Raw genomic sequence first — 25656 nt, forward strand, 5'->3', positions numbered from 1 at the left:
GGGGTGACAAATTTCATGTCAGAGGTGGGGCACCCTGGGGGCTTTGCTGTGAAGGGACACTTCTTGTGTAAGAGCATCTTTAAGCTAAAGTTGTTGCAAGTGAAAAAAAAAAAAAACAACATATTAGTGCATATTTGCTTTAAGCATGGTTCTGTGCTTCCTCTATTTTTACCCAAAGGAACATTAAATTACTGAGTAATTGCTTTGTTTTCCAAGAAAAAATTCTTCATCCTCTTCAATAAAAAATTAGGACCTGACAATTGCTTTTTAGTGGCTGCTTTTATTTTTCTCCAAGATGAATGTCCTGTAGACATTTTCCACACAAGTTATGTTTGTATAAAGCCTTCAGTTTCAGCCTCTAACAAGGGTCTCCCATACCATAGTAAGGATGGGGAAAATACCTATACAGCAGGTAGGTGCTTTCTGCTGAATTTCTTTAACATGCAGTACGATCAGATATGGAAGATATACCAGTACCTCCCCGGGCTGCTCGTATCTTGGGGCAAATCTCTACACCTCTGCCTGTTGGCAGAAAGGCCAGTAACTTACAGGACGGCTTCTCCATGGAAGATTCTTTCAAGCTTTATTGCCCAAAGTTTGCCTGTATTGTAAATTGTCGTGCTGAATAGTGAAGAAACCTGTGTAAATGGTACAAAGCAAGTTGACTGTATAGCTGCAGGTTAACAGTGCTTGATTTCCCTGCTAGCCTCTGTCAGTTATGAAGTTAACCTGCAGGACAGACTCAGACAAGAATATATTGCCAGTTCTGTAACTCTTTCTTAATATACATCCCAAGGGTGTGTTTTGAGGCAACAACAAGTTCAGTATCATAAAGAAGGACACTGAAAGAAGGAATTGGTGATCATGGCAAGTTTATGTACATAGGAAATTTGTCTACAGTGATATCATAACGACAAAGCAAACAAAACAGTTTTGTGGAAATGACCTAAGAAAGATGAATGCAGTCGTCTTATAAGTGTCCTTGAACTCCTTCCTAGAACGGGTGTTTGCCTAAAAGAGTTTAGTTGAAGTGAAATTAGTTAAGTTGAACTGAATTCTAAAAAAGTCATCCACGTGGAGAGCTGATGCTATTTTATTAACTCACTTTAAGGTGGTTTAACATTAGATAGGCGAGATTTTCTTAAGTGACTGCTTGTAGATAACTTCTTCCCATAATGTACTGCTGTGCTGTTTGATACAAAAGCAGCATGTACCAGCATGCATATGAGAAACACACCGTATACCTGAATCATTTACCTCTGGGGATTTCCCCTGTATATCTGAATAGGACGGAAGGTATCACCAGGGCAGTATCACAGGCATGAGGTTCCTATAATTCTTCTCATAAATGTCTTGAGTTTCATCTTAAAAATAGTTAGGCCTCCTCACTTCCCAGAGCTTCAGGGCGGTAGTGATTAGCAGCCTTCTAAGGATGTCCCCAGATAAGCTCTGGAAATTCAGATTGAGACTATTTACCACAGCCCATCTATCAGCCTCTCCAAGGTCACATAAGGGAACTTATTGGATGTCAGGGTGTCTGCCCAGCATTTTAATTTAAAGTGAAATGGAGAGCAGTTGACTCTAACATGTGATTTGGCAGCTGGGGGCAGTAATCCTTCAATAAATTGCTATAGCGTGAGTCATGAAAAGTCTTCCAATTTGTAGCCTAAATGTATTGCACCCCTGGTCAGTTCTTCCCCTTTTTTCTTGTGCCGACATTGTCACTGAGCTCACCGCATCTCTCTTCCCTCTTTAAGCTGGATTCACAGTGCAGCTGCATTCTGCCTGTAACCTGCAGACTAGAGAGAGTCTGACCTATGTTCCCAGGAGCTGGCTCTGCGCCTTGCAGCGCTGGAAAAATCGCTAAATCTGCGCTTAGATCTGCGCCCCAAATTAGAGCAGTTTCAGTGTCATGAGAAACAGAGTCCCCAGGCAGATAAACGGTCGTACAGCTTTGGATTTAGATTTCCCTTCATTTGCTACAATTTCAGTAATTATTCAGTAGAACTGATTAGCCTCCTGCAGTTTTAGCAATTGATATCGGAGTGCCCACTTCCGCTCCATCAGTTTACCTTGGCATTTTCAAAGGGAACTTTGGTACAGCGGTAGGTCAGAAGGGAACCAGCGATTGCCTGGTTGCACTGGAGGGAGCCCTGAGAAGCCAGTGCTGCCTTTCAGCAGCTGCCCTGAGACAGGTCCCACTCAGCTCTTGGCCTTGCTCGTCACTCTTTTTGTACTCTGAGACACCGTGCATCCTTCAGACCGAAACTGTGCTTGTGGCCATTCCCTGTGGGAGGCGGGTGTGTGTGACAAAGGAGAGAGAACACCTGATAGGAAAAGGAAATGACAAGTTTCCTTGAAACTTGGTCTCTGCTGTGTGCAGTCTCCACCCTCACCTCGCTGCTGGTAGCTGAGGGCACAGCACTGCGAGTTGTTGCCGTTTTTTCACAAGCCTCATGATGATTTTTGGTGTCTTCATGAAACCACAGATGCTGAGTGTTTTTGTTTTTCAGTATGCTTCTAGTCCTTCCGATTGCAACATAAATCAGAAAGGTACAATATGGACAGAAGGTACCAATCTGAAAGGCAAATAAGACCAACTCTTCATGAACTGCTAATAAAACATCCAAATTTCTGGGGGAATATCAGGAGCTAGGAGAGGAAAAGGAGCCAAGCTATGGTTCTGTGGTCTGATGGCTGTCAGCGAAGGATGGTCTTGCAAGTGCTTGTCCAAGCTCTGCAGGTTTCTCTGGGGAGCCAGCACAGATCAGACGAAGCTGTTTTCTGTGTCTGCTAAGCAGAGCTACGGATTTTGTGTGCTGAAGTTTATTAGGACAACTTTTTCCAACACAGTGGATTATTTTTCTCAAGAAAAAAAAAATGGCTGCTGATGTTGCAGGGAGAAAATCAGTAAGCAGCTCCTGAGGGCTACTGGTTTTCAGGATGATTCCCAGTAGAAGGAACTGGTCAGCTTTGACGGCAGCTATCATTAGTTTTGGCACCAGGTGAAGGGAGGCAAGTGCAGATCTGCAAGGAGGAAGGGGAGACTCCCCTACCCACCCGCTTTCTCTGTCCCTGCACACCTGCCAGTAATGCTAGCCAGGTCAAAACTGGTGCCTTGTTCATGAAAACCTGTTGAAAATAAATAGTTTTTTTTAGAGGGCATTTCTTCACACCCTGTGAAAAGCAGAGCAGGATCAGTCTGGACCAGTGTGGGAGCACGAGAAGTGCTGCACCTTGCAGAACAAGGGCATAAAGGAAAATAAATAAGTTAAAAATAGCTGAAGATTGAAGGTCTATAGGAAGATTTAAAATACAAAAATGTGGGGATGAGCTGGAATTACAGAACTGAGTTTCGAGGAATGGGGTAAATTGAAGAGACCGGATTTCTAGCGGGTTTTATGGGGGAAGGATACAGTGGAGCCCCCCTGAGGGGCACGCACCTGCCCCACAGTCTGTGCCTGTCCTGCACAGCCCCGCAGAGTTGTGACAGACTCATCGGTGTGGTCGGGGGCCCCATGGTACCACCGAGCACTCTGGAACTAGTGTGCTGAAATTCAGGAAGACACATTTTTATCTCAGACCAACATGAGAGAGAGAGATTATTTTTAATACTGTATAAGGCAAAATGAGACATTGCAGAGAGGGAGGGAAGCTGGAAGGAGTTGGTGCTCTCTGCTTGAACAAATTTGTTTTGTGCAGTGTTCTCTAGTTTTGATTTACTGGTGGGTTGGCTCTTTCCAGCAGCTAGGCAGGGGAGGAGGGATGAGAATATGTTCCCAGCCTTTGGCCAGAAGTGTCCCAGAGTGTCCCAGGCATGACCTCTTCAGTGTTTATTTTTCTTTCTCTGCAACTGACCCAGATGCTGAGGCTTGAGACTCCAGCCCTCCTAGCCCCTTCTGGTACAGCATGTGATGGTCCCAGGGATAAGACTGGGCACAGTACCTGGAACTGTTTTTCTTTCCAGCAGACTGTTCTGTCCATTTGCATTCCAGGAAGTCAAAACCCACGAGGAAAAGCCTTGGAGAGCACTGCCACCCAGCGGGGACGCAGGCAGAGATGTGAGCAGCCCGGGGACACTGCTTCTCCACTTGTGTACCTCACTAGCGACAGGAGAAAGCCTTTCAGGCAGAAGAGTAAACCACACCAGAACGGAACAAAGGGGAAGCTAGGTTTTGGTCTGCTTTATTAGAAAACAGCGACAACGAATGTTCAGTGGAACAAGGTTAGCGTTCATTTATGTTTGCAGCCTGCATTGTCTCTTTCCTGGGATTGACAGCAAGGCTTGCAAATTGAGATGGATTTTTTTTCATCACTCAGAACTGAAAACCTAATGAAGTGTCTTCAAGTGAACAAACAAACAAAACAGTTTTAACTTAAGCTGATGTGCCAATCACTAAGAAAAAGCACAGCTTTGGAGGAAACAACATTGAGTTTTACCAAAGTTACAAATCTTTCATTCCAAAAAGCATCTTCTCTGTTTCACTAGTAGGTGCTGCAAATCCAACTAGTCACAATAAATAGTTGAATAAACTTCAGGGCCAAGCTGAGCCAGTTCAAGCATGTCTCAGGGCAGATATAGCGGGGAAGTAAACTTCCCACCTACATATCACATTTCTTTGCCTGATGGGAGGTACTTTATTGGCAGGAGTAAACTACAGCTGGTCCCTTTCTTTTTTCTGGAGGGAAGGAATTAAGATAATTTAAGGATGTACTGTACAGAGGAAACGCAAGGGCTGAGCATATATACAGATATTCCCCAGACGACCCTAGCGGCTGTATTGCCATCCATTGCTACCTACAGCTAAAAAACATCATCATTGCAGTCTGTGCCATGGGGGCACTGAGGTATTGGGTTTCTGTGCAGTTTTCCTGCGGTCAGACAGAAACTGCCCCGGGCACAATCCTACGGATGTGTGTGTAAGACTTCCTGAGGGTAACACTCCCGTGATGAGACACCCCCCGAGGCAGGACACACTCTTCAGTCAGCTTCTGAGTTTCAGGGTCCCAGCACAGCACTGTTGCAATAACTTCGTTCTTTTCATCTCGGCCCCCGGTGATAAACAGCTTGTTGTTGCAAGGAGAAATCCCACAACTGGCTCTCTCATGGGTGAACTGAGTCACGAGGCACCACGTATCTTCCTGGGGGCTGTACGAGTAGAGTGCTTTCATCGCCCCACCTGGAGAGGAAATGGATATCAGTTTGCGCCAGCCATTCCTGTAAGAGATTTTAGCTAAACAACCCACTTCAGCAAGGCTCCATTCCTGACATTTGTAAGAATGATTTACAACCCAAAGCTAAGAAAAAACAAGGTCACAGGATACTTTATTGTTTTGACAGCCAGATCCACAGAAGGTCACTTATTGTTCACAAGGCTGTGGAATTTAAGGTCAGAACATGCAGCAGGATCACAGTGCACCCAGCAATGGACCTTTGTCATATCTGCTGTTTCAGCTAAGAACACGACTTCAGAAAAATACAAACTTGTCTAAAAGAGCTCAGATCATGAGGGACTGTGTGTGGTAAGCTGTCATGATTAGAAATGGATATGTGATTTCTGCACTGACTCCTCTAAAGTCAGTGTCCACCTTCCCATTAAACTACCTTTGGCCTGAATCTGACTGTTTTCAGAAGCCCCTTCCTCTTTTAGGGGTTTGTTAAACTGAGCTTGTAAACTTCTTATGGATAAGCTAAACAGAGAGTGACCTTCATTTTCTCCATGTTTTCCAAATCTGCAGTCATTCTTGAAACGTTTTGTACCCCTTTCCCAATTTTACAAGGTCCTTTTCTTTTGAAAAAAAAAGTCAGTGCCTCAGTACCCAAGAAAATCTCTGGAAATTTATTTCCTCCTGAGAGTACAAACAGCTAAATGGTTCCTATTCTGAAATTTGCAAAGACTGGGTGTGTTTTCTACATCACCTGTATTGAATAGGGCCAAGGAAACCTAGAAGCCATGGTATTATTGATGAGTTGCTACAAAGCCTGAGATCCTAGCTGTTGCCAAATTAAGCATTTATCTGTTGCATTGTACTAAAAGTTGCTTTGGACAATAATAGTCCAGTACTGGAGAGATGGTCCAGCCACTGTGACACACATGCACACTATAGATCTGCCTTCAGCACACCACTTACTATTTGGTGATTCTCTGGCTCTATGCCAGCCCTCAGCACCGTATTGATGATACTGTAAGGGAGAAACTTTCTGCACCAAGGCTGAGAGAGGGAAAGGGAACTTTTCAGGTTTTTGAAACAAATGTTTTTTTTTTCTCAGGTTTTTTTTCTCAGGTTTTTGAAACAAATGGTCCTCTTCCTTTTGGCAGGCATCATCTGGAGATGTGTACAGGCTCCTTCCTCCCTCCACAGTACAGCTCACCACTATTAAACTCCTGTTATTCTGTCTTTGCTTCCAGTTCTGGTAGCTGACAGAGTTAGCCCCGGCCATGATCTAGTCAAGAGGTGGGCGTCAGTGGCTCTGCTCCCAAGAAGTGCTCCTAGTACTCATTTCCCTGCATAAATCCCATGTGCATTGGGCTGTGTAATGCTCCTGGGGAGGAGAGGGAGACACAACACAGCCACAAGCTCATGCCCTTGACACTACACACCCACCTTTGGACAGCTTTAAGTTGTCTCTGAGCAATCTCCAGCTTTCCAAGATAGCTACCACGCTGTCAGGGGGTTTGACTTGGTGACTCCTCACTACTGTTTGTAAATGTACCAGATTCCCATCCTTGGTAGGCTTAGTGGGAGGTCATCTGACCATTTGATTACACTCCATAGAGTTTGTGGGTAAAGCCAACACACAGAAACAAGCCCTGGTGTGTCTGGACAAGACAGAACATTAATGCTCCACCTACCCACAACATAAATGTGATCACGGAAACTTGCAGCATTGATGCATTTGGCTTCTACTGGCATGGGAGCTTTCAGGCTCCACGTGTTGTTTGCAGGGTCATAGCACTGAGTCTTGTCTGTCGCCAGCTTCCCGTTGGGTCCTCCTCCGATCACATAGAGCTTCTTCTTGTAGCTCGCTGCTGCAAAGGAGCTTACGTTGACCATGAGGGGAGCAGCCTGTGTGACCATAAAAAATGATTAGTGGCTGTTTTGATTTCAGGTTGTGAAACTGACACCTATAGGGTGGCAGCCTGCTGAATTTTAAGTCACACATCCTTTTAAGGTGATCAGTAGGGTACAGAGAATAATATATATTTAAGAATAAGGGAGAAGTATTTCTTTCTTTTTTCTTTTTTTTTTTTTAAGACCATAAATCCCTTAATAAAAATATGCGGAGTTCAAAAGCTGTTATTAAAATTACATTGTCAGCAATTCAAAAGCTAGGAAATGTCAGAAATGCCCCAGATCTCCTTTACATACTTATGTACATCAAAAACAAACAAAAAGAAAACCCAAGAAACTTGTTCATAGTGATCTTTGATCTTTCTGCTTGCAGCTCCGATTGTTAGGTTTCTCTGCAGTGCGTTGCATCATCTGAAAACTAGGATTTATCTTCTCTTATGATGCCTAATCTCACTAATTTCATGGATTATTGGCTGTCTAATACTCTGAGCGTTTGAAGTAGTTAGAACTATTTTTTCTCCATCCTCTTTACCTTGAAACCTGCACTTTCAACACAAATGTGCAATCCATGGCATATATAATGCACAGGTTGATTTTGTATCTTATATATCAGAGGGATAGTTTGCAGCCTGTGCTGTGGTTCATATACACTGTGTTCTTACTTGGTGCTTTATGGAGTGCCAGCTTTAAAAGCCAACTAAGAAAAGTAAAGTTAGGCATTAGGTGTCTCACAATTTGGCAGGTAATCCTGTGATTTCTGGTTTCGGAAGGATATGCATTTCTAGAGAGAAAATGGTTAGGGTGTTCACCAACCAGAAGTATGTTAAAAGAACTGTACTAGGTCTGTCTTCTTCATTTTTATGTTTCAGTACCTCAACGTTTTCTGATTCAGATGTTCCAAATAAGTCAGAAGTTGTATGATGCAGTATCTTACCTCTGACCAGCAGTTATGAAATGGATCGTATGCTTCCATGCTGTTGATTCTCTGCAGGCCATCAAACCCTCCAATGGCATACACTTTGCCACCCAACACAGCCATTTTGTGCCTCCACCGCCCAATATTCAGATACTCGATTTGTATCCATTTGTTGATGGAGGCGTTGTATTTCCAGACATCATGCTGTGTTTCTTTGCCACCTGCAGTGTACATGACACCATGACACATGTAAATATCATACCATAGCTTGTATTTCCTCAAAATCTTCAATATGTTTAAATTTTAATAAGGCTTGCTCATAAAGAAATCATTGGTCCTGACTGTTAGCTTCTTAAGTTTCCTACACCAATGGCCTGGCCCTGTTATACAAGGAGAAAATTTCTGCATTTATGGTTTATTTGCTAGTGAAGGAAACTCCAAACAATTTCTGCAGCAAATACTCAGGAAATAAAAATCACTGTTCCTCACTTCAGCGCACCACAACCTTTTCTTTGCCACTTTGGCACTTCCATTTTAACACCGAGTGAAATGCCAACCGCACAGGGCATGGTAATATGCAGGAGATCTTTGTGCACTGCAGGGGCTCTGCAGGATGCTGAGAGCTGACAAATAAGCAAACGTGCTTTAAATGAGATAGTGGCAACTGCTGCAGTCGGGAGTGCCAAATCCCTTGAAGGCAGGCCTGCTCTGGGGAATTGCCAGTTTGTGCAGGGCAGATCTACTCAGCCAGGCTAGCGCTTTATATGGTAAATGGAGAAGACCTGCCTGAACCCCTAGTCCCTAGTAGTCCTGCATGAGTGTTAGAAGTTTTCCTAGTCAGCCTGGGGCCATATGTCTGGAATCTCATTTTCATACCTCTCCTTCTGGTCTCTTTCTCTGCTGACATGGGTTAACTTCATACTTATACACTGAAGATCAGAATTGGACCCTGTAAATTCACCCTAAAGCTGACTTGCAAGTAAATCTTTCTCATTCTAAAGCAGAGAGTAATGTTTTAACCAGTACTTTTGTTTACATATCATTTTAGATGTAATTGGAATACAAACAGAACTAGTTAAGCCTGAAACCCCGTGCACAGATGAGTAGCTTGCTCTATCATCAGATTAAACATTTGCTTCACTGATGAATATACTGAAAAGAGAATTCATATTCCATTGAGAAAGTGTCTGCCTTCATTGGTATTCTGTACAGCAGCCAGATCACTGAAAAGTGATGGGCTCATCTCTGGGCCAAATAGCAGATTGAATAGGAGATAATTAGCATGCTAGAAAGAGCCGTTTGTAATGCTTTTGTCTAAGTATTTTTCACATGTATGTGTCGAATTTTATTTGCACTCAAATAGCTCAAGTGGCTGAAGGGCCTGAATGCAGCATTCATGCGTACAATAAGGCTGAGAGGCTGCAGGTGTTCCCCTTACCCCCCTCCCTTGAAATCCTCCATTTACACGAGTTTGTGCTTCCCTGCACAGGCTGAAAGCTCTGGCAGGAGCCTGAGCTGGACCAGGGGGAAGAATTTGCTGTACACCAGGGAGCAGGGAGAGATTTTTGAGAGAACTGGAGATTTATTTTGTTTCTGTTCTTTCTCTAGACCACAGTTCTTTCTAATTTCAGGAAAAAAAATGTAGCTACATTAGTGAAAGTAACAGAATGGTGAGGACAATACCTGGCATTTTTAGTTACACTTCACATGTTTCTATCCATCTAGTCAAACCATTTAAACTGCTTGGGGAAATAGTGATCTAAAAGTAGTAACGCATTGTGCAAAGGACTTTCCTATTGTTCAGAAGCTAAAAGAGCAGGGGAGACTCCAAACAATATACAGAGGGAAATGAACTTGTGGGAGGGGAGATCATGTTAGGAAAGATGCAAGTCAAGTTAGAAAAGAACCAAGCCACAGGAGCTAGAAGAAAGCAAGCAGAGTGGAAGGAGGCAGATGTTTAAAAGAGAATGAACTGTGAATAATTTGGTTTAGCTGGAGGGATACTGCTGAGGACTTTGGCCCACCCTTTATTTGAGTGGAAAGGGTGAAAAGCAGGTATAATAAAAGCAAGAGGGAATGGAGGGAGAGAGGGAGGGAGTGAAAGACATGAGGCAATGCAGAGAAGGAAGACAGAGGACCTGTGGGACTGGCAGCAGGAGGAAAGCCAGCTGATACTCACCGCAACGGGGGATGTGTTAGCCTGGCCTGGAGGTAGCCTGGATAGAACATAAAGGAAAAGCGAAGAGTCACTGGAAAAGATGACAGGAATAAGAGAAAGCAAAAAGCTTGCGACCTTGAGAAAGAGGAAAGGGTAAGAGATTAAAGGCAAATGGAAAAGAGACCTCAGCACTCAAGGGTGTGAAGGTGTGAGGGATGTTCCCTAGTCAGGGTGTTTGACTTAGGTTCCTCTCCAGAGCTAACCTTTAATAGAGGGTCTGCCACCAAAGTAAGAAGAAACTCCCTGTGGCTGGCTGAAAGAAAAAAACTCCTTTATTTGTAACTAGGGAAGGAATAATCTAATTCTCATCTCAGGATAAAAATTTAATAAACTTTAAATTGGAATGAAGTAATAAAAATCTGGATTTCCAAAAGAGAAAAAGCAATGGAAAGTATTTGAATGAAGGCAAATCATACTTAAACAAAGCATTCGTACTTTAGCCGTCCCTCCTCTGAATTCACACATCCTTTCTACTTTCCTGTTTTAAGCAAGAATAGCATTTGGTGGATGATTTTGCAGGAAAAGGTTTCCTACCCATGGAGGCACTGCTCTGTATCGTGGTCTGTAATGTGACAATAATTAAACAAGCTTGCTGTCTTTTTTTTTATTTTCCTCTGGAAAGCAGATCAAGAGCACCAAACTTGTTTTTGACAGACCATCAAAACTAGCTGTGAAACTGTAATGATTAACAAGCTTGAGTTTAACCTTTCTGATCATCAAAGTAAAAACTCTGTAGCTCCAAGATCAGCCTCTTACATGGCGCTCGACTGCAGCTGTGTGGGAAGGTAAACACACCTTCTGAAGCTCTCAGGATGAGGGCCTGTAAATGGACCCATGCTGTGTGTCTGGACCACTGGGTTTCTAATAGTGCCTTTAGCAGGTGGGCACTTCAAGAGTCCTGGACGATGCGCTGCAGAAGTGCTCCCAAAAGTGCAGTTTTCAGGTAGCAGCCAAGCAGTGGTGACAGTTCCCTGCAAATTCTGGACCGATTCTTGCAGAGTGAGTCAGATTCTGGCAGATTATTTCTACGCATGCAGAGCTGCTAGTGGACTTCTTATAAGAAGATGCTGGAGCAAGCATTCTTCATTTGATGTTTGGTAAACAGGTCTCGGGGGCCTTTCTGTGGCCATGGTCACTGGGTGTTTAGGGTGCTGCACACAAGTAGCCCTGCATATAGGTGAGTATTGTTTGAAAAGGAATCCTATGCTAAAACTCTTGCCAGGGTCAGGCAGTGTCATCTGGCACTTTTCTGGAGCCTGCTGAAAGCCAAAGCGCTAGGAATACCTGTAGTGCTTAATTCCTCTAAAGCAGCCTCAAGCATGCTCTCAATAAAAGCTGGAACTGATTGTGAGAACCGTGTGCACCCCTCATCCACTCCCCAGGTCTTGTTCCTTACCCGATATGTAGACTTCATTTTTTAGCGTAATGCATGCAAACTCCACCCATTTTTTATTCTCATTCTCCGTCTCCTGCTCTGTGATTGGTAATTTGGCTACTTCCAGGCGGCTTCGCCTCAACGGATCCAGGCAAGTCACTTCTGCTACAAATTTCTCATCTTTAGTACAGCCCCCTATGATCATAAACACCTCAGACTGGAACTCGTGCATCCTGGGCTTGGTTCTCTCTGTAATAATCTAAATGCAAGCAAAAATGCAAGCAAGACAGAGTGAGTACACAGGGCACTTACACCTACGATTACAGAAAGGTCTGCTGACCTATTTTTTGATTACCTATTTTGCAAATCATAACTGGCTTACAATCAGACGAACCAGTTATCAGATGGTCTCTAAGCTGAAAGCCTAGAAAACATCCTAGAAGCATTGCAGTAGAAGTTGCTTTCAGGATTTCTCCAGCACTAGACTTGGTCATTTTTGATTACCTGCAAGGCTCCTTTCAGATCCCAGCACCCTCCTGGGAGCTCCCGGCGTGGCACCGAGAGCCATTACAGTGAGAACAGGAGTGACAAGGCTGCGTGCGTGTGAGTAGCTGATGAGGAGAGGTTTCCTTGGGGCTGGCAGAGCGAGGGCAAGGTAGGAGGAGGGCCACAGGGTTTGTGCCTGCCTTGGGGAGCCTGGAGAGAGCAAGACTGCAGGGAGTGCTAGCAATTAAACTAGAAATGTTAGAAATTAAACACTCATTATTTGTGCTGAAGACATATGTTAAAGTGTCAAAGCAATAGTAATTCTCTAACGTATTTTTAAAAATTTGTTTCTTTGTTTATAAGCTTTAATTGTAAGCCAAAATTGAAGATTTACTTAAAACCAGCACCAGACTCTGAAACGTGGTTAGTTGTAATTTACTGCCCGTTGGCTCACTCCATCGAACCAGATCTTTGTCTCAGAGATCCTGGAAAAAGTCACCTCCTGGGTAGATGTTCACCAGGAGCAAAGAATGCAGGGGGTGCTTGGAAACTTCTGCTCTGCTTGGAGGAAATACTTGCAGACAAGTGCAGATGAGTGTGTTACTGTGTCCCAAGGTATGCCAGCTCTGTGCTGAAGGAGAAAAGGAATAATTGTCTTCATACCCCTCAGTAATTCATAATGGAAGAAATGTGGTCTCAAAGGTAAGGGGAACACATAAAGGTGTTCCTCTGCTTCTGCCATGTAACAGGGCATCTGCCAACCTGCTGGGAGAGCTCTGCAGAAATCCTACACCTGGTGAGAATCAAGTTGCAATTGTTCCCTTGTGCATGCCCTAGAGAAGCAGACCATGAACCCCAGGTTAAATGCTGTGGCAAAAAGCAGCTTGCTTACAGTTTTAAACTACTTGTCGTATGTTTCTATAAAATGGCATGATGTATCTGTATTTAAAAAGATTATTTACACAGACATAGACCTTTCCTTCTCCCTATGCTTAACAAATCATTAGGCAAGTTTTTTTAGACATCTCATACCTTTCTGGCTTTCATAATTCTCTTTTTAAGCCATCTGTCACCATTTCCCGGCGTTAGCCTCAGGCGGGATAGCTGGCAGGACTGCGGCTGCCCCTTTGAAGGTGAGTGTAATGAGTGTTCAGCCCTGAGCAACACTTCTTTTATCTGTCCCGCACCGACCTGAAGCACCGCTGGCACTGAAGAGCAGGCCCCAGTCTGCATGCGTGTGGGGCAATGCCTTCTCGGGGAGTTCCCGCCAGGGCAGCCGGCCTTGCCCTGCGTGGCTGGGAACCGTCTAACCCAGCCACCAGCACCCAGGTCACCCTTGCCCTTCCCCTCCAGTGGCTCACATCCACTGCTATCGATGGATCCACAACACCTTGCCTGAGGCCTCCTACCTTCTTCTGGCTCTCTGACTGGGGAGGCACACACATTTCCTCACACGCTCACATGCCTTTGCTCCAGTTATGAAATCCAACCTCTGGTTGCTCTCCCCTCTACCCCACATTTTGGTCCAGGAGATATGGCTGATACCTAACTTTCCAGAGAGGATGGGCAGTTGAGGAACTGGAGATTTACCACAGCCTAACTTGAGCAGGCAGGACAGGACTCGACTGGATGTCAGGACAAGCCTGTCTCTTTGAATGTGGAGAGCTGTGAAGTGAAGAAGATGGACACAACTCTCCTCTGTGGCGAGACCATCTTCTTCCCCCTCCTTCTGAAAGGTTTCTGACCATGCGTAATAGATGGAGATGTTCTGTACTCAGATGTGGAAGGGTCATTGCAACTTGTGACAGAGTTTAGTGTGGAAATTATTTTTCCTTTCTCGGGATTGAAATATTAGCTAAGGTGGTGAGGTGTGAGGAGCAGTACAATTTGCTTTGCGTTTTCACTAGGGAAGTCATCTGGGGTTTTTGTTCAGCTCCTCAAGTCTGTGTGTGAAGGTTTGAGCTCAGATGTTCACAAACAGGAAGCTGTATGCTTTGATACTAAAACAAGCTACCAAAAGCTTCCATGCTTTCTAAATTGTCAGGATAACTGGTGAGGCCAACCTTGACTTCTCAGTAGTACCAATTAGTGAAAGGTCAGTGTGAATACCTCTTTTTCTGCCTCATAGTAGTGCTTCCTTCCCATGGGATTTTTGTGCAGAAGCATGAGGCATTTAAAAGGAGCAGCAAATACCTTCCTTTTTTACTCACCTCATTGCCTGACAGATGGTACATTCTTGCTTCCTGGAGCAAAGGAAAGACGTCTGGACACTGTCTAATGAGTTGATCAGCTTCAACAGTCTCTACAAAATACCAGGGGTCCAAAAGGGGCAGACGGACATTCTCCAGCACATAGGGCAAGAGAGGAAACCTTTCCGACTCCTTGTAACGTACCCAGCTCATTACGGTTTCAAACACCTGTGCTTCTTCTGTGACATAAAGGTCGTCACTCTTCAGTGTGCTGCAGAGAACATCGGCTGGGAGCTCCAGGAACTCCTCGTAGTGCAGGACCTGGGTGAAATTCTGGATAATGTAGTTCTGCACTTGTTGTTTCAGGCTGCTCAGGGAGTGGGCATCAGCCAGCCTCAGGATGCCGACGCAGTTGTCTGGCTGAAGGGCTTCGGTGAGAAAACTGGCACAAGCATCTACCATGCGAAGGAACTGTGGACAGAAAAAGCATACATAGCACAGAGCAGTTACTTGTACGACTACAGCACAGGAGAGCTTAGGAGCTCTGCACCAGCCATGCACAGTTCAGCAAGGAGCTGGAAGAGACAAGAAACCAGTCATCCAAGGACAAGGTGTCTCCAAGAATCTGCAGTCTGAAATAAAATTTTCCTCTTCCCGCTGTTTTTTTTTTCCCCTGCATCCATATTGCTCCTTTTCCTTCTTGCTGGATGCAGACAACCTGTGACAGTCATGAGTTCAAACTGCTTCACAAAAGTAAAATTATTTCTACCATTCTTCCCTCCATGAGATCTCAAAGCAGTAACAACCATGGAGTTACAAAGCACAGATAAGACCCTCAGGCTTCAGATGTGCTTACCCTCCTTCAGCTTGAATGACAGCTCAGATCAAGCTGAAGAGAGTCTGGTTTTGGAGTGCAGGTGGCTCCAAACACTGTCTGCATTCATCCTCCCACCATCCAAACTTTGAGTGTGTCTGAGGCCTTGCAAGGGTGGTGGAAAATGAGTGCTGAGGTCTGCGAGGTTTGGACCAAAGCGCTGCCCTCCCCAGAGCCATGCTGTCCTGCTGGGGGATGTGGCAGCAAGAGATTCAACACCAGCAAATTTTTGAGTTGCTGGACAGCCAGAGCTTTCTGGCTAAGGTGTGTTGTGGGGGAGATCTTTGGACATTTTAGTGATCTTAGTTTTCCTTCTAAAAACATAGATGTGCCTTCTACATACATACACATGGATGTGTCTTCTTAATCAGAGTCTTCTTAATCAAATTTCCCATGTTTGTGTTTTATAGGGCATTGAAACTATTGTCATTAATTTTCTTGGCACAACAGCCCCACCTGAGGGTCCCAAACGTGCAGGTCCTGGACCATCAGTGGGGCGTTTGCCATGAACTACGAAGTGAGCTGGGTTGCTGGTGATTATTCGGGGATTGGGAACCTGTTTTGTGTAGGAAGGTTATAAGTTTTTGTCCTGGGCTTTCCTTTGCCTCTGTGGTTTCGGATGTGGACAGGACATCAGTATTTTGTATTGGTTTTGTCAGTGAGCAGTGCAAATAGTAACATCCAGAAAGATGGGTCAGGACTGTTGCTGTGCATTTCTGGCCATGCCTTTTGGGTCCTTTTTCCATCCAGCGTCATCAAGCAGACCATTTCAACTCATTCTGTCCCACGGAGGAAAGTTGCACAACAGTAATTCAAGGGGAAAGAGGAAGTGAAACAAAGGAAATGCACTTTTGAGCACTATTTAGATTTGTTTCAGTAATTAGGGTAGAATCTTCTAGACCCGCAACGTTGTGTTGACACATTTAGACTGTTTACCAGAGCTGAGCGATCGCAGACGCTGGGTGCAGACTACCTGGTTCCTGTTTTACATTTAGATGTGGTCAAGAGTTTAGAGAAATGCAACTGACTGATGAACGAAGCTACGCATGGTCTCAGAACATGTTGTTGCCATTTGTGTTGAACACATGTCAGCAGCACGCCATGGGACCGCAGCAGAGCTGGGCAGCCCCCCGGTGCCGGCCATGCTCATGTTGGCCATTCTCCGGGCTAGCGAGAGGCTCATGCTGAGAAACCACCGGTGCATTTCCCTGAGGACCTGGAAGGATTTTACCAACACCAGGCAGTTCACAGCCCTGAGGAAGGTTAAGCATTAGCTCTTTCAAAGTTGGCAGTAATGAGATGCAAGAAAAAAAATAGGTGGGATTTGCCAAGGTCACCCGTGAAGTCATTCTCAAGTCTGGGAACAGACCTAGTGTGACGTTGTCACCATATGGCCCAGCCATGGTACAGTGCTCTGATTACTGACACATGGCTTGTTCAGAGCAATACTCATCAGGTGACACCGGAGGTTTTCTCCCAGGCAGTGCTGGTTTAACGGCCATGCAGGCACCTCTGATCGCCCTGGGTCGCTGCACATGCAGCCAGACGAATGCGGAACTGCGAGGCGTGGGTGTGAGAAATGGCCCCTGTCAGGGGCTTAGCCTGAGACCAGGAGAGTATCAAGCTAGGACTTCCCCCAGCTGCTGCTCCTCACCTCCGTGCTGCTCTGTCTCCCCATGTAGAGACAAAACTCCCCCCAAAACTCCCCCGAACATGCTGGGTGTGCAAATGAGCCTCCAGTTCATTTGCTTTCCTTATGCTTCTGGCACGCAACATTTCCATCTTTCTCTCCCATGAGTATCCCTCCTCATGCGACCTGGGCATTTTAAAAGCCTCTTTGAAAGTTCTCTTCCCTGAGAACAGTTTCCCCAGTAATGGGGTCCTTCTTTTAATACCCTTTTGAATGCAGATTCTTACTTGCTGGAGACATCCCATATGCTTGCTTGGTCTCCACTTGGCCTTCTCTCTGAATAATAAAACCTTGTGCTCCCAGTTTAAGTCCTTGCTTGTCCCAGTGTTGATCCAGCCCATCTAATGTAAGCAGTGCCAGTAGCCCTGCCCATGCTCTGACCCCCAGAAAGGGAGGGGAGTGGTGGCTGAAAGCCCATATTCATAATCCTGCTGTGTGCAGCGTGCTCCGGGGTCAGATCCTGTACCCTGCAGCTGCTCTGTCCCCACATGCCCCGTCTCGTAACTGACACCTGCATCCCCCAGGGGCCCAGGGCAGGGAGCGAAGGGACACGGTGACCGTTGCAGGACAGCTCTCTGGGGACTGGCAGCTTTCTGAGCCTTTTCTCCCGTGAGCCAGCACTGCCGAGGAGCCCTTCACTGGCAAAACAGGCCTTCTGGTCTGGCGCCGTGCAGCAGCTCAGTGTAACTACCTCAGTCCAGCCACAACCACCCTCACTGTTCACTGCTACGTGGCTACAGGGAGCTCCTCAGATAACTGCCAAGGAGGAGCAGAAGCCTGCTTTCTTCCCACAACCTCTTCGTTTCCAGCAAAGCAGCTCAGGTGCCCGCCTCACACATGCCATGCTGAGGCAGCGGGGTAGGAGAGAGGCGCAGGGGGCCAGGAGGAAGGTAGGCAGGTGTGAGGGTTGTGGAATTTCATCAGATATAGCAGCCCAGAGAAGCAGCTGAGATGCTGGCACTGGAGGTGAGTGGATGAGCTGTGCTGCTTGCTGCTCTGTGCGGCAGCGGGCGCCGCCTGGGGCGGCACCAGCCAGTGCAGATGCGGTGGCAGGACAGTCGGAGCAGAGGAGGTGGCTGCTGAACTCACATTGCAACTGTGCTCTAGGTGGAAAAATTCCTCGGGGTCACTTCAGGGTGAGGCTTAACTGTTCAGCAGCTCCCTGCTTGAAACCCTTCACCTCTTTACCCCAGAAGGAAATGTGTGTGCACAGAGCACATTGACGGCGTGCCCTCCTGCCCGCCGCATAGCCTGCCACCTCTCCCTGCTGTCAGTTTTGGCTGCATTTGGCTAAAAGTTATTAGAAGTGACTAAGAGAAGGCATAATTATGTAAAACTATTTCCTGTAGGAAACCAGGCAAAAATAGTTTCTAGAGAAAAGTGGAGTGTCTCTATTGGAACCTCGAGAGCTGGGCAAGTTACTCCTTTTCTGGTTCTCTGTCAAGTCATGGAGATTGAAGAAGCACTGCCAAAAATTGTTACTAGTTGGATAAAAAAGTTCTGTTTGGAAATCAGTTTTCTCACATCATTAAGTGGAAAGGAAAGAAATCCCCCCCTCTCTCCCCCAATTACAATAAATCAAAGCATTAATCTTTTTAGCTGATAATATATTGAAATGAAACATTTGACTCTTTTTTTTTTTTTCTTCAGCATAAATAGGAGAAACAAACTGGCAAAATGCTCATAGTTACTAAATCTTTTTTACACAAAACACATTTTCAGCCAAAAACCTCACCCTTCTTTAATGTGAGGCTCTAAGGCCTTATAAATCACAGTATCCAAGACAGTTGCATTAAGGCTTGGAATCACTGCTTTTAGTAAAACATTCCTAGTTTTCCAGGTTTTTGTAGTTTTCTTTTCTTGCTCATGGCACTCTCATGATTTTACCATTACTATTACACTGTTTGATAGTTTTCTTAAAGCACCAGCTCTGGCAGTCAAATTTAGTCATAATTTTCAAGAAAAATAGGGAAAAGAGAAGAAAAAACATAAGTGTATACTCTCAATAGTTTCAGAAAAAATAATAAAAAAGCCTGAGGAATGATCCTAAGGAAAAAAGGTTCAGAAAAATAAACAAATAAATAAATAAACAATAAAAAACATAGGAAAGTGTCCTGAAAATGAGCCAAAAGCAATCTCTGAGTGCTGCCAGTTTGCAGTATTGGTCTGCTGCTGAAAACTTCAATAAGCTACTGTACTCCTGCCCCAGGCAACGTTAAAGCTGCACCACCTTCTCCTTGCTAGTTTAGGGAGCACCTTGAGATAACTTTCCCTTCTCTCCCCACACCAAGCGCCACAGGTCATTTACCCCAAAGGCCACAGGCTCATCTCGGAGTAATACGTGCCATGTTTGTAAGATTCAAGAATCCTAAGTGCATAATGAACCCTGGTGACTATGGAGTCGGGTGTTCTGACCTTCCTGGAGGTACAGACCGGACACACATACACACATTGGCACTTGGCAGGTTATGCTGGTTGCAATTGGTTAGCAATTTGCAGCTTGGTACCATGGACTGCAATTTGCTAGACCTCACAGGTGATTTACAGGACACGTGAATTCCTCATGGATCAAAGGCTGAGTGAGGCTGTGCAAGTCTGACTTCCCACCAGTCCCCAGCCAGGACTAAAACCCTTTACATCACAAATCCTACAAAGGAGGATGCTGACTTTATCTGGTGAGCCTAGGCGATGGAGAGGGATGAAGCTGGCTTCCTGCTCCACTGACTTGGCTGGGCTGGGGAGCGACCAGCCTTCGCGGGGCCCTGGGGAGCTGCAGCCCTGGCCTGCTGCCTGGCGAGCACCCATGGGGGCAGCTCCCAAAGGCAGAGCCCAGCTGGCTGCCTGTTTGTGCACCCCAGACCAGGGATGGGACGGCCTATTTTTACCACAGTGTAGGTGCCTATGAAGCCAAACGCCCCTGGAAGCCATGAAATTGGAGAAGCATGCAGTGTTGAAACTGGGTATGGCATGGTGTTGCCAGAGTGACAGGACTGGAACAGTGCATTGGGATTCTCTGTACCTGAAAGAGGCTGGCGGCTTCCAAAACTTTCTGTACATTTTGCTTTGTGATGAGCATCTTGCTGGTGTAAGTATAGTCCAAGAGTATATTCATGGTTTCTGCATCAACTCCTTTAAGTATAATCTTCTCTTCGTATTTCTCTCTTAAATCATTACAGAACATGGCCCTGGAAAGAAAGACATTTGTCTTTTACTGCAGCCCAGACAGGATGAGGCATTCTGAAAACATTTGATTGTATAGATTTCAAAACAAAATACTCTGATTGATTCATATTCTATGCAATTAGCCCTGTAGCAAAGTAATAAGGAAAATCCTTTTGTTGTTTTCATACCTTTTTACTCATTTGATAAGGCACACACAAATGGAGCTGGACTTTGCAGCAGACCTGGAGCTCCATGGCAGCAAAAGGCAGCCCTGAGAAGTGCACTGTGTCTGGGCTGATGCTGCAGAGCAGATGTGCCCACACTGATGTCTCACCTACTGGACTCTTACAGATGCCCTCACATTTCCAGTACAGGCACAGCTCATTAAGCCCAAGCCTCCAAGCCACTGGCATTCTCCACACTTCATTAACCTGTAGCACATGTATTTTATAACCCTGGCAAGGTCAACACCCCAGTGCTTCAGAGATGCAGACTGCTGCTCAGACTGAAGCCTGAGGTCCAGGCCAGATCCGCATGTCTGACAGCCTCACTTCTAAGGTTCCCGACTTATCTTTGACCCCATTAATACCAGGGATAGGCCAGGAGACTTAGTGATTTGCTTTTAATTAAGAGGCTGACTTTTTCCTCTGCTAAATTTTGGGAGCTTCTGGTAGGACTGCAGAGTCAGTACCTCTGGGCCAGAGGAGTGTCTAGATAACCATGAATAGGAACTGGTGTTAGCCTGAAAGCCCAGTGTTTTCATGCATGGTGGTAACACCTCTCCTTTGATGGCTAATGCTGCATTTGAAAGGCAACAGCCACATACAAGTTTGGCACTAGTCAGATTTTTCATGCGAGATATAATAAGATTCTCTAAGAGCTATTTAAATCCTCTTTGCATTGTGGAAGATGCAAGGCAAACACATATTCATCTGCATTTTCAATCCATAGTTCTAAGTGTTTCTTGCAATGCTTTTGATTTTATTTACCAGGTCGATCAGTCCAGTCTTGCTCACTGCATTCAGGGTGAGATTTCACATCACTTGGAACCTGGCTCAACATATTAGAAGCACATGAGCCCTCTTGTATCTGCATTGGGGAAAACCAGGCAGAGCTGAAGTGTAATTAGTGGTGTTCTTTGCACTGCATGCCCTTCTTTATTAGTCACATAAAATGTTGACAGGACACCACAACCCAGGAGATGTCTAGAGGTCAAAGGTCTTCTTGGAAAAGTGGTCCCGGTTTTACAGCAAGCAAGCTGTCTGACTGACATACCTTACAGGAGCCAAAATGTTAACAGGTTTTCTTGCAAAGCAGTTAGGCAGGGTGATTGGCAAATGGATGGGAGGTATCAACTGCTCTGCTCTAATTGCTCCCCACCCCTTGTCTCAGCAGAGATTTTATAGCAAGAGAAATACCGAAGTGTATAAGGCTGCATTTTGGTAAAGAGACCTATCTTTTGAGCAGAATAGTTGGGGAGAGGTTAGTTGCAAAAGGTGTTCAGCCAAAAATCTCATTTTCCTTTCACTCATCTCAGCTCACGAGAGATTTTTGGTGCACTGCTCTGATCCATGGCCGGTTGCTGTTGTCCCTGAAGCCCGTGTGCTTGAAAAGCATGAAGACGAAATGCTCCTTAACCTCAGTGGGCGCAAGAGTGGGTTCCTCTTTGGCTTCTCCCACTTGTGGTGGTGTTGAATGTTGTGTGTAAGTCAGGGGCATGGAGGCAGGTGTCTATTGGAAGACAAAAGCACTTGGTGCCCACTTCACCAGGGGAATGGGATTTCAGTGCAGAAAGGGAGCTTTGTACAAAACTGCTGCTTCAATTGCACAGAGCTGACAGGCACCAGAAGCTTTGTCTGAACGAGAAATGGGCTGTCGGAGGGTGCAGGTGCTGTCTGCTCTTGTTCCTTTTATCTCTTAAACTGGTGGCTCCCATCTTGTATTTAATCTTCTCTGTCGGGGAGGGAAGGCAAAGCTTTCACTTCTGTCCCCCAAAGCTGGAGTGTTTGGTAGCTGTCAGCTGGGGATAGCCATCAGTACTGCCTGAGAGCACCTTCACCCTGCAAGCCGATGGGGGGGAAGACCCTGACACCATGCTTCTGGGGACAAATGTGCTGCCTCTGATCCTCTGGGTTTGCCTGTGCTTACCCAGAGAGGTTTGTCATTATTTTCTCCAGGGCTCTAAACCCTTCAGATGTGGCTACCAATTTTGTTGTCTTTTTCTGTGGTTCCCGTTCCCTGTGTAATTCTAAGCTAGGCCTTTGAACCAATGTTTATTTTAAGAAAGGCACATCTGAAGTGAGGAGCTCAGGGCCAAATTTAGATGCCTAAAAATGGGTAAATTAACAAAAAACAGGGAGAAATCTCAATGAAAGAAATTAAGGGTTACAGTTTGTGAAGCACATTTTAAGCATCCACCCATGCTGGAATGCTTGTGCTTGAAATTATGAGTGACTTCAAACAACTGTGCTGGAGATTGAGGATGCTCTGGAAAATACTGCTCCAACCTCTCCCAGCCCTGTTCTCCCACTGCCTTGGGTGATGCAGGAGGGAAAAACTCCTGCTCCACCGTGGCCAGCTGGGGCTGCTCTTCTCTGCTTTGGTACCTTCACACAGGAGAAGTGAGAGAGTTAATTCTTTTATGTTCACAGATGCAGGACATGTCAGAACTACTAGTCTACCTACTCTCAAGCAGTGCTGAAGGAAGAAGTAGAAGTTGTTAACTTTGTTTAACCATGCTTATATCAGCTGCTATGGATTGCTTACGTTACGGCACCCAACGGTCAGGAAGGGGGTTGTGTAATACACTGCTGCAGGGGACAGCCCATGGCTCACAGGGTCCCTTTGCTTTGTTCCTGTGCATGGGTCTTAGAGGCCATATAATTGCATGGTAAGTGCTCACAGGAACGGTGTGATTCAAGAGTTTCTTTCTTTCAGCCCATGCAGCTACTGGTGAATGATGGCACAATGAACAAGCCACTTTGTGAGGAGCAGAACCAGTGAAGTTCAGTCCCCTACAGACTTCTGTCCTCCTTTCCCCCTCCACAGAAACCTCAGCTTCCCCTCCTCAAGTCCTCCATTCTCTCTCATTATTCTGCTCGCAGGCATTTCGCCACCTCTCTCCCCGTGTCTGACTGAGCAAATGCAGTGTGTGCCTTGGCTCCTTCTGAGCACCCAAGTGGTGGCTGGCCCAGACGCAGTGCTGGTTGCACAGCTGAGCACCATGGGGGCCCGGCCCCAGCATCTCACCTTGCCTCGTTGCTGATTTCCATCAGACCTGGGGGAAAATCACAGTTTTGAGATTTCTGCCCCTTTGCCAAGTTTGGTCAAAAGTTACCAGAAGACTTATGATATAAGAGGCACTGACAGACAAGCAGACAATGTGCTATAAGGAATCCTAGCTCCCCAGGAAGCCAGGAAGCCCTAACAACCAGGGGGGCAATCCCTGCACACATGTGCGAGTGCAATGAGATGGGATGACCCATCCCATGGGCTGAATGCAAAATTGACTGACAGTAGATAGCAGAAAACTGTCTTGGCTGTTTTTAACTGTTGAGGTCCCTTCTGGTTGCAGCACCTTTCCAAGAGACTTATTTCCAATTGCTATTTTTCAAAGTAAAATTGTGGTCATTCTTACTTTAATTTGCGCATCTGCTGTCCCTCCTGCACACAATGCTGGTAAGACATATGTGGGCATCTCTGCTTTTCATTGCATATTTTCACATATATCCATAGTTTTCACACTATCTCCATAGTCCATCTGCAGAAATAACACCTATCTCCATATATTCACAGATACCATCTCTTATGAGATGACAAAACCAGAACTGTTCTTCCAGGCAGTGCCAGCACAGCTTACTAAATCCATTAAAATTAGCTTTCTGCTCATGTCACAAGTGGTCACAGGTTCTTTTTTCACATTTCCTCTGTAGCTCTTCAGTCATCTGACCACTTCAGCAGTAAAAAAAAAAAAAAATTAAAAAAAAATCCCAGCCATGCAAATGTGATTGTCTAAACGATAGTGGAAAATCTGTGTTAAAACTGATACCAAGTTGCTCTGTGTGTTTAAAATTTGTTCTTGCTTAGATAAATTATATGCTGTAGTAGTGAAAGAATGCAAAATTCAAGATGACCAGAAAGAGGGGGTGAAATGGTAAAATTGCTTTCAAGTTGATATTTTCCATTGCAGCTGATTTTCAGTAACATTAGGAAAAGTGAAAAATTCCAACTCTTTCCTCCTCAACGATTTTATGTGATATATATTTTTCCCACAGAACGATATCACAGTATCACAATACCACTTCTATCACAGTAAAAATACCCCACAATCTGAACGAATTTCCCTCTTTGCTTGGGTCTCAAAAGGATAATATAAGGGACTATGGTTCCAGATATTTGGTTAAAACACCATTTTCCACTTGTCTGCCAACCATTCCTTTCTCTACATGCCTCAAGCAGACTTGTTGGGTGCTGGTACCAGAACCCCAGCAAATCCACAGCTTCACACCTGCCTTTTTTAAGTCTTTAACTTTAAAAAGAGCCAAAAGGTATCAGGAACCACAGACTTGCTCAAAGCTGCAGAGCTTACTGCCCAGTTTACCCTCCTTGGAGATCTACAGTTCAAGTGTAAGACACAAATTAAGTTTCTCGGTTTGGTTCTTAACGTGCCTTACCTGAAATAATTGCTTGCTGCGGCAAGGACCACTCGGTGACAAGAGAATTCCCTGCTGTCCACACACAGAATGACGTCTGTGAGGGAGTTTTCAAGCCGAAGGTTCTCCAGGCCGTTCTGGAGCACCAGGGAGAGTCCTGTATCGTCAAACTTGACCTTTTCACCATTCGAGACTTCCACCAGGTCCCCCATTTTCGTCGAACACTCATTGTCCAAAGCGAGCGCGGGCTCCTCAGAGCTCTTCTCCAGCGTGTCACCCATTTTCTGGCCAGCACCGTCGCATTCTGCTGGGGCTTCGATCTAAAAAGAGTCACTGAGCTTCAGACGAGTCACACTGCAGAAGTTAGGCGGATTTCCTGTCCAGAGCTCTCCGCTTATCTGTAGCTGTCACACACGCATAACAGGAAGCCTTGCACTTTCTCATCCTGTTAACACAAACAAAGACTTTTTTTTTCTTTCTTTCTTTGTGAATTTCAAGCAGTATCAACATGTTTAGAAAGGACTTAAGATGCCTCTGTATGTGAGAAGATTACAAGTGACAGGGAAGGCCTGCTTCCCACCCTTAAACCAGCCCTTCACTCTTATCCAGGCCGGCTGGTTGCAGCGATAGGTGCACCACATGGCTATCAGGTCACTTCTGGCAGCCTGGGCAGCTAAGGGGAAGAGGGTATTATTTTAAATTTCTCTTTTCCAGGTATGTGGTAATTAATCATGGAGCTGTTTGTTTTATTTTGTTGTTGTTGTTGTTGTTGTTTAATTATATGGTCACATAGTCAGAAAGCCTTCCAGGTGGCTGTTCCTGTCCAATACGACATGCTAGCTGACAAACATCGGGTCACTTTTCTTTAAAGTAAAATCAATGTAACTCTCTCCAGAACATGGAGCAGTATCAAAAAGCTCCCAGCTGAGGGTCTTCAGGCCACACTACCAGGCACAGTGATGTCTCTCATGGGTCCATGCAGCCAGTGCCGTGCCACCAGTTCTGGGTAGCAGTGGAAGC

The 25656-nt window shown here is 45.4% G+C and overlaps 1 protein-coding gene across 1 annotated transcript; it reads right to left on the reverse strand.

Moving 5' to 3' along the window:
• Positions 1-4171: 4171 nt before the first annotated feature.
• Positions 4172-25076, reverse strand: KLHL6 (kelch like family member 6). The gene is made up of 7 exons (XM_040568090.1): positions 24658-25076; positions 19842-20007; positions 14280-14729; positions 11605-11842; positions 8009-8211; positions 6855-7068; positions 4172-5180 (listed from the first exon to the last, which is right to left on the reverse strand). The coding sequence occupies exons 1-7, from the start codon at positions 24915-24917 to the stop codon at positions 4879-4881; spliced, it is 1833 nt and encodes a 610-aa protein (XP_040424024.1). The 5' UTR covers positions 24918-25076; the 3' UTR covers positions 4172-4878.
• Between the last annotated feature and the right edge of the window lie 580 nt (positions 25077-25656).

This window comes from Cygnus olor, chromosome 9 (assembly GCF_009769625.2).
Source record: "Cygnus olor isolate bCygOlo1 chromosome 9, bCygOlo1.pri.v2, whole genome shotgun sequence".
Taxonomy (NCBI): Eukaryota; Metazoa; Chordata; class Aves; order Anseriformes; family Anatidae; genus Cygnus; species Cygnus olor.

Bases quoted from the DNA above. Each gene is read 5' to 3' on its own strand.
- KLHL6 (XM_040568090.1), bottom strand. From the start codon at position 24,917: ATGGGTGACACGCTGGAGAAGAGCTCTGAGGAGCCCGCGCTCGCTTTG. The intron at 20,008-24,657 runs GTAAGGCACGTT...CTTTCTTTCCAG, and splicing joins GCAGCAAGCAATTATTTCAG to GGCCATGTTCTGTAATGATT. The intron at 11,843-14,279 runs GTGAGTAAAAAA...GCTTGCATTTAG, and splicing joins ACCATCTGTCAGGCAATGAG to ATTATTACAGAGAGAACCAA.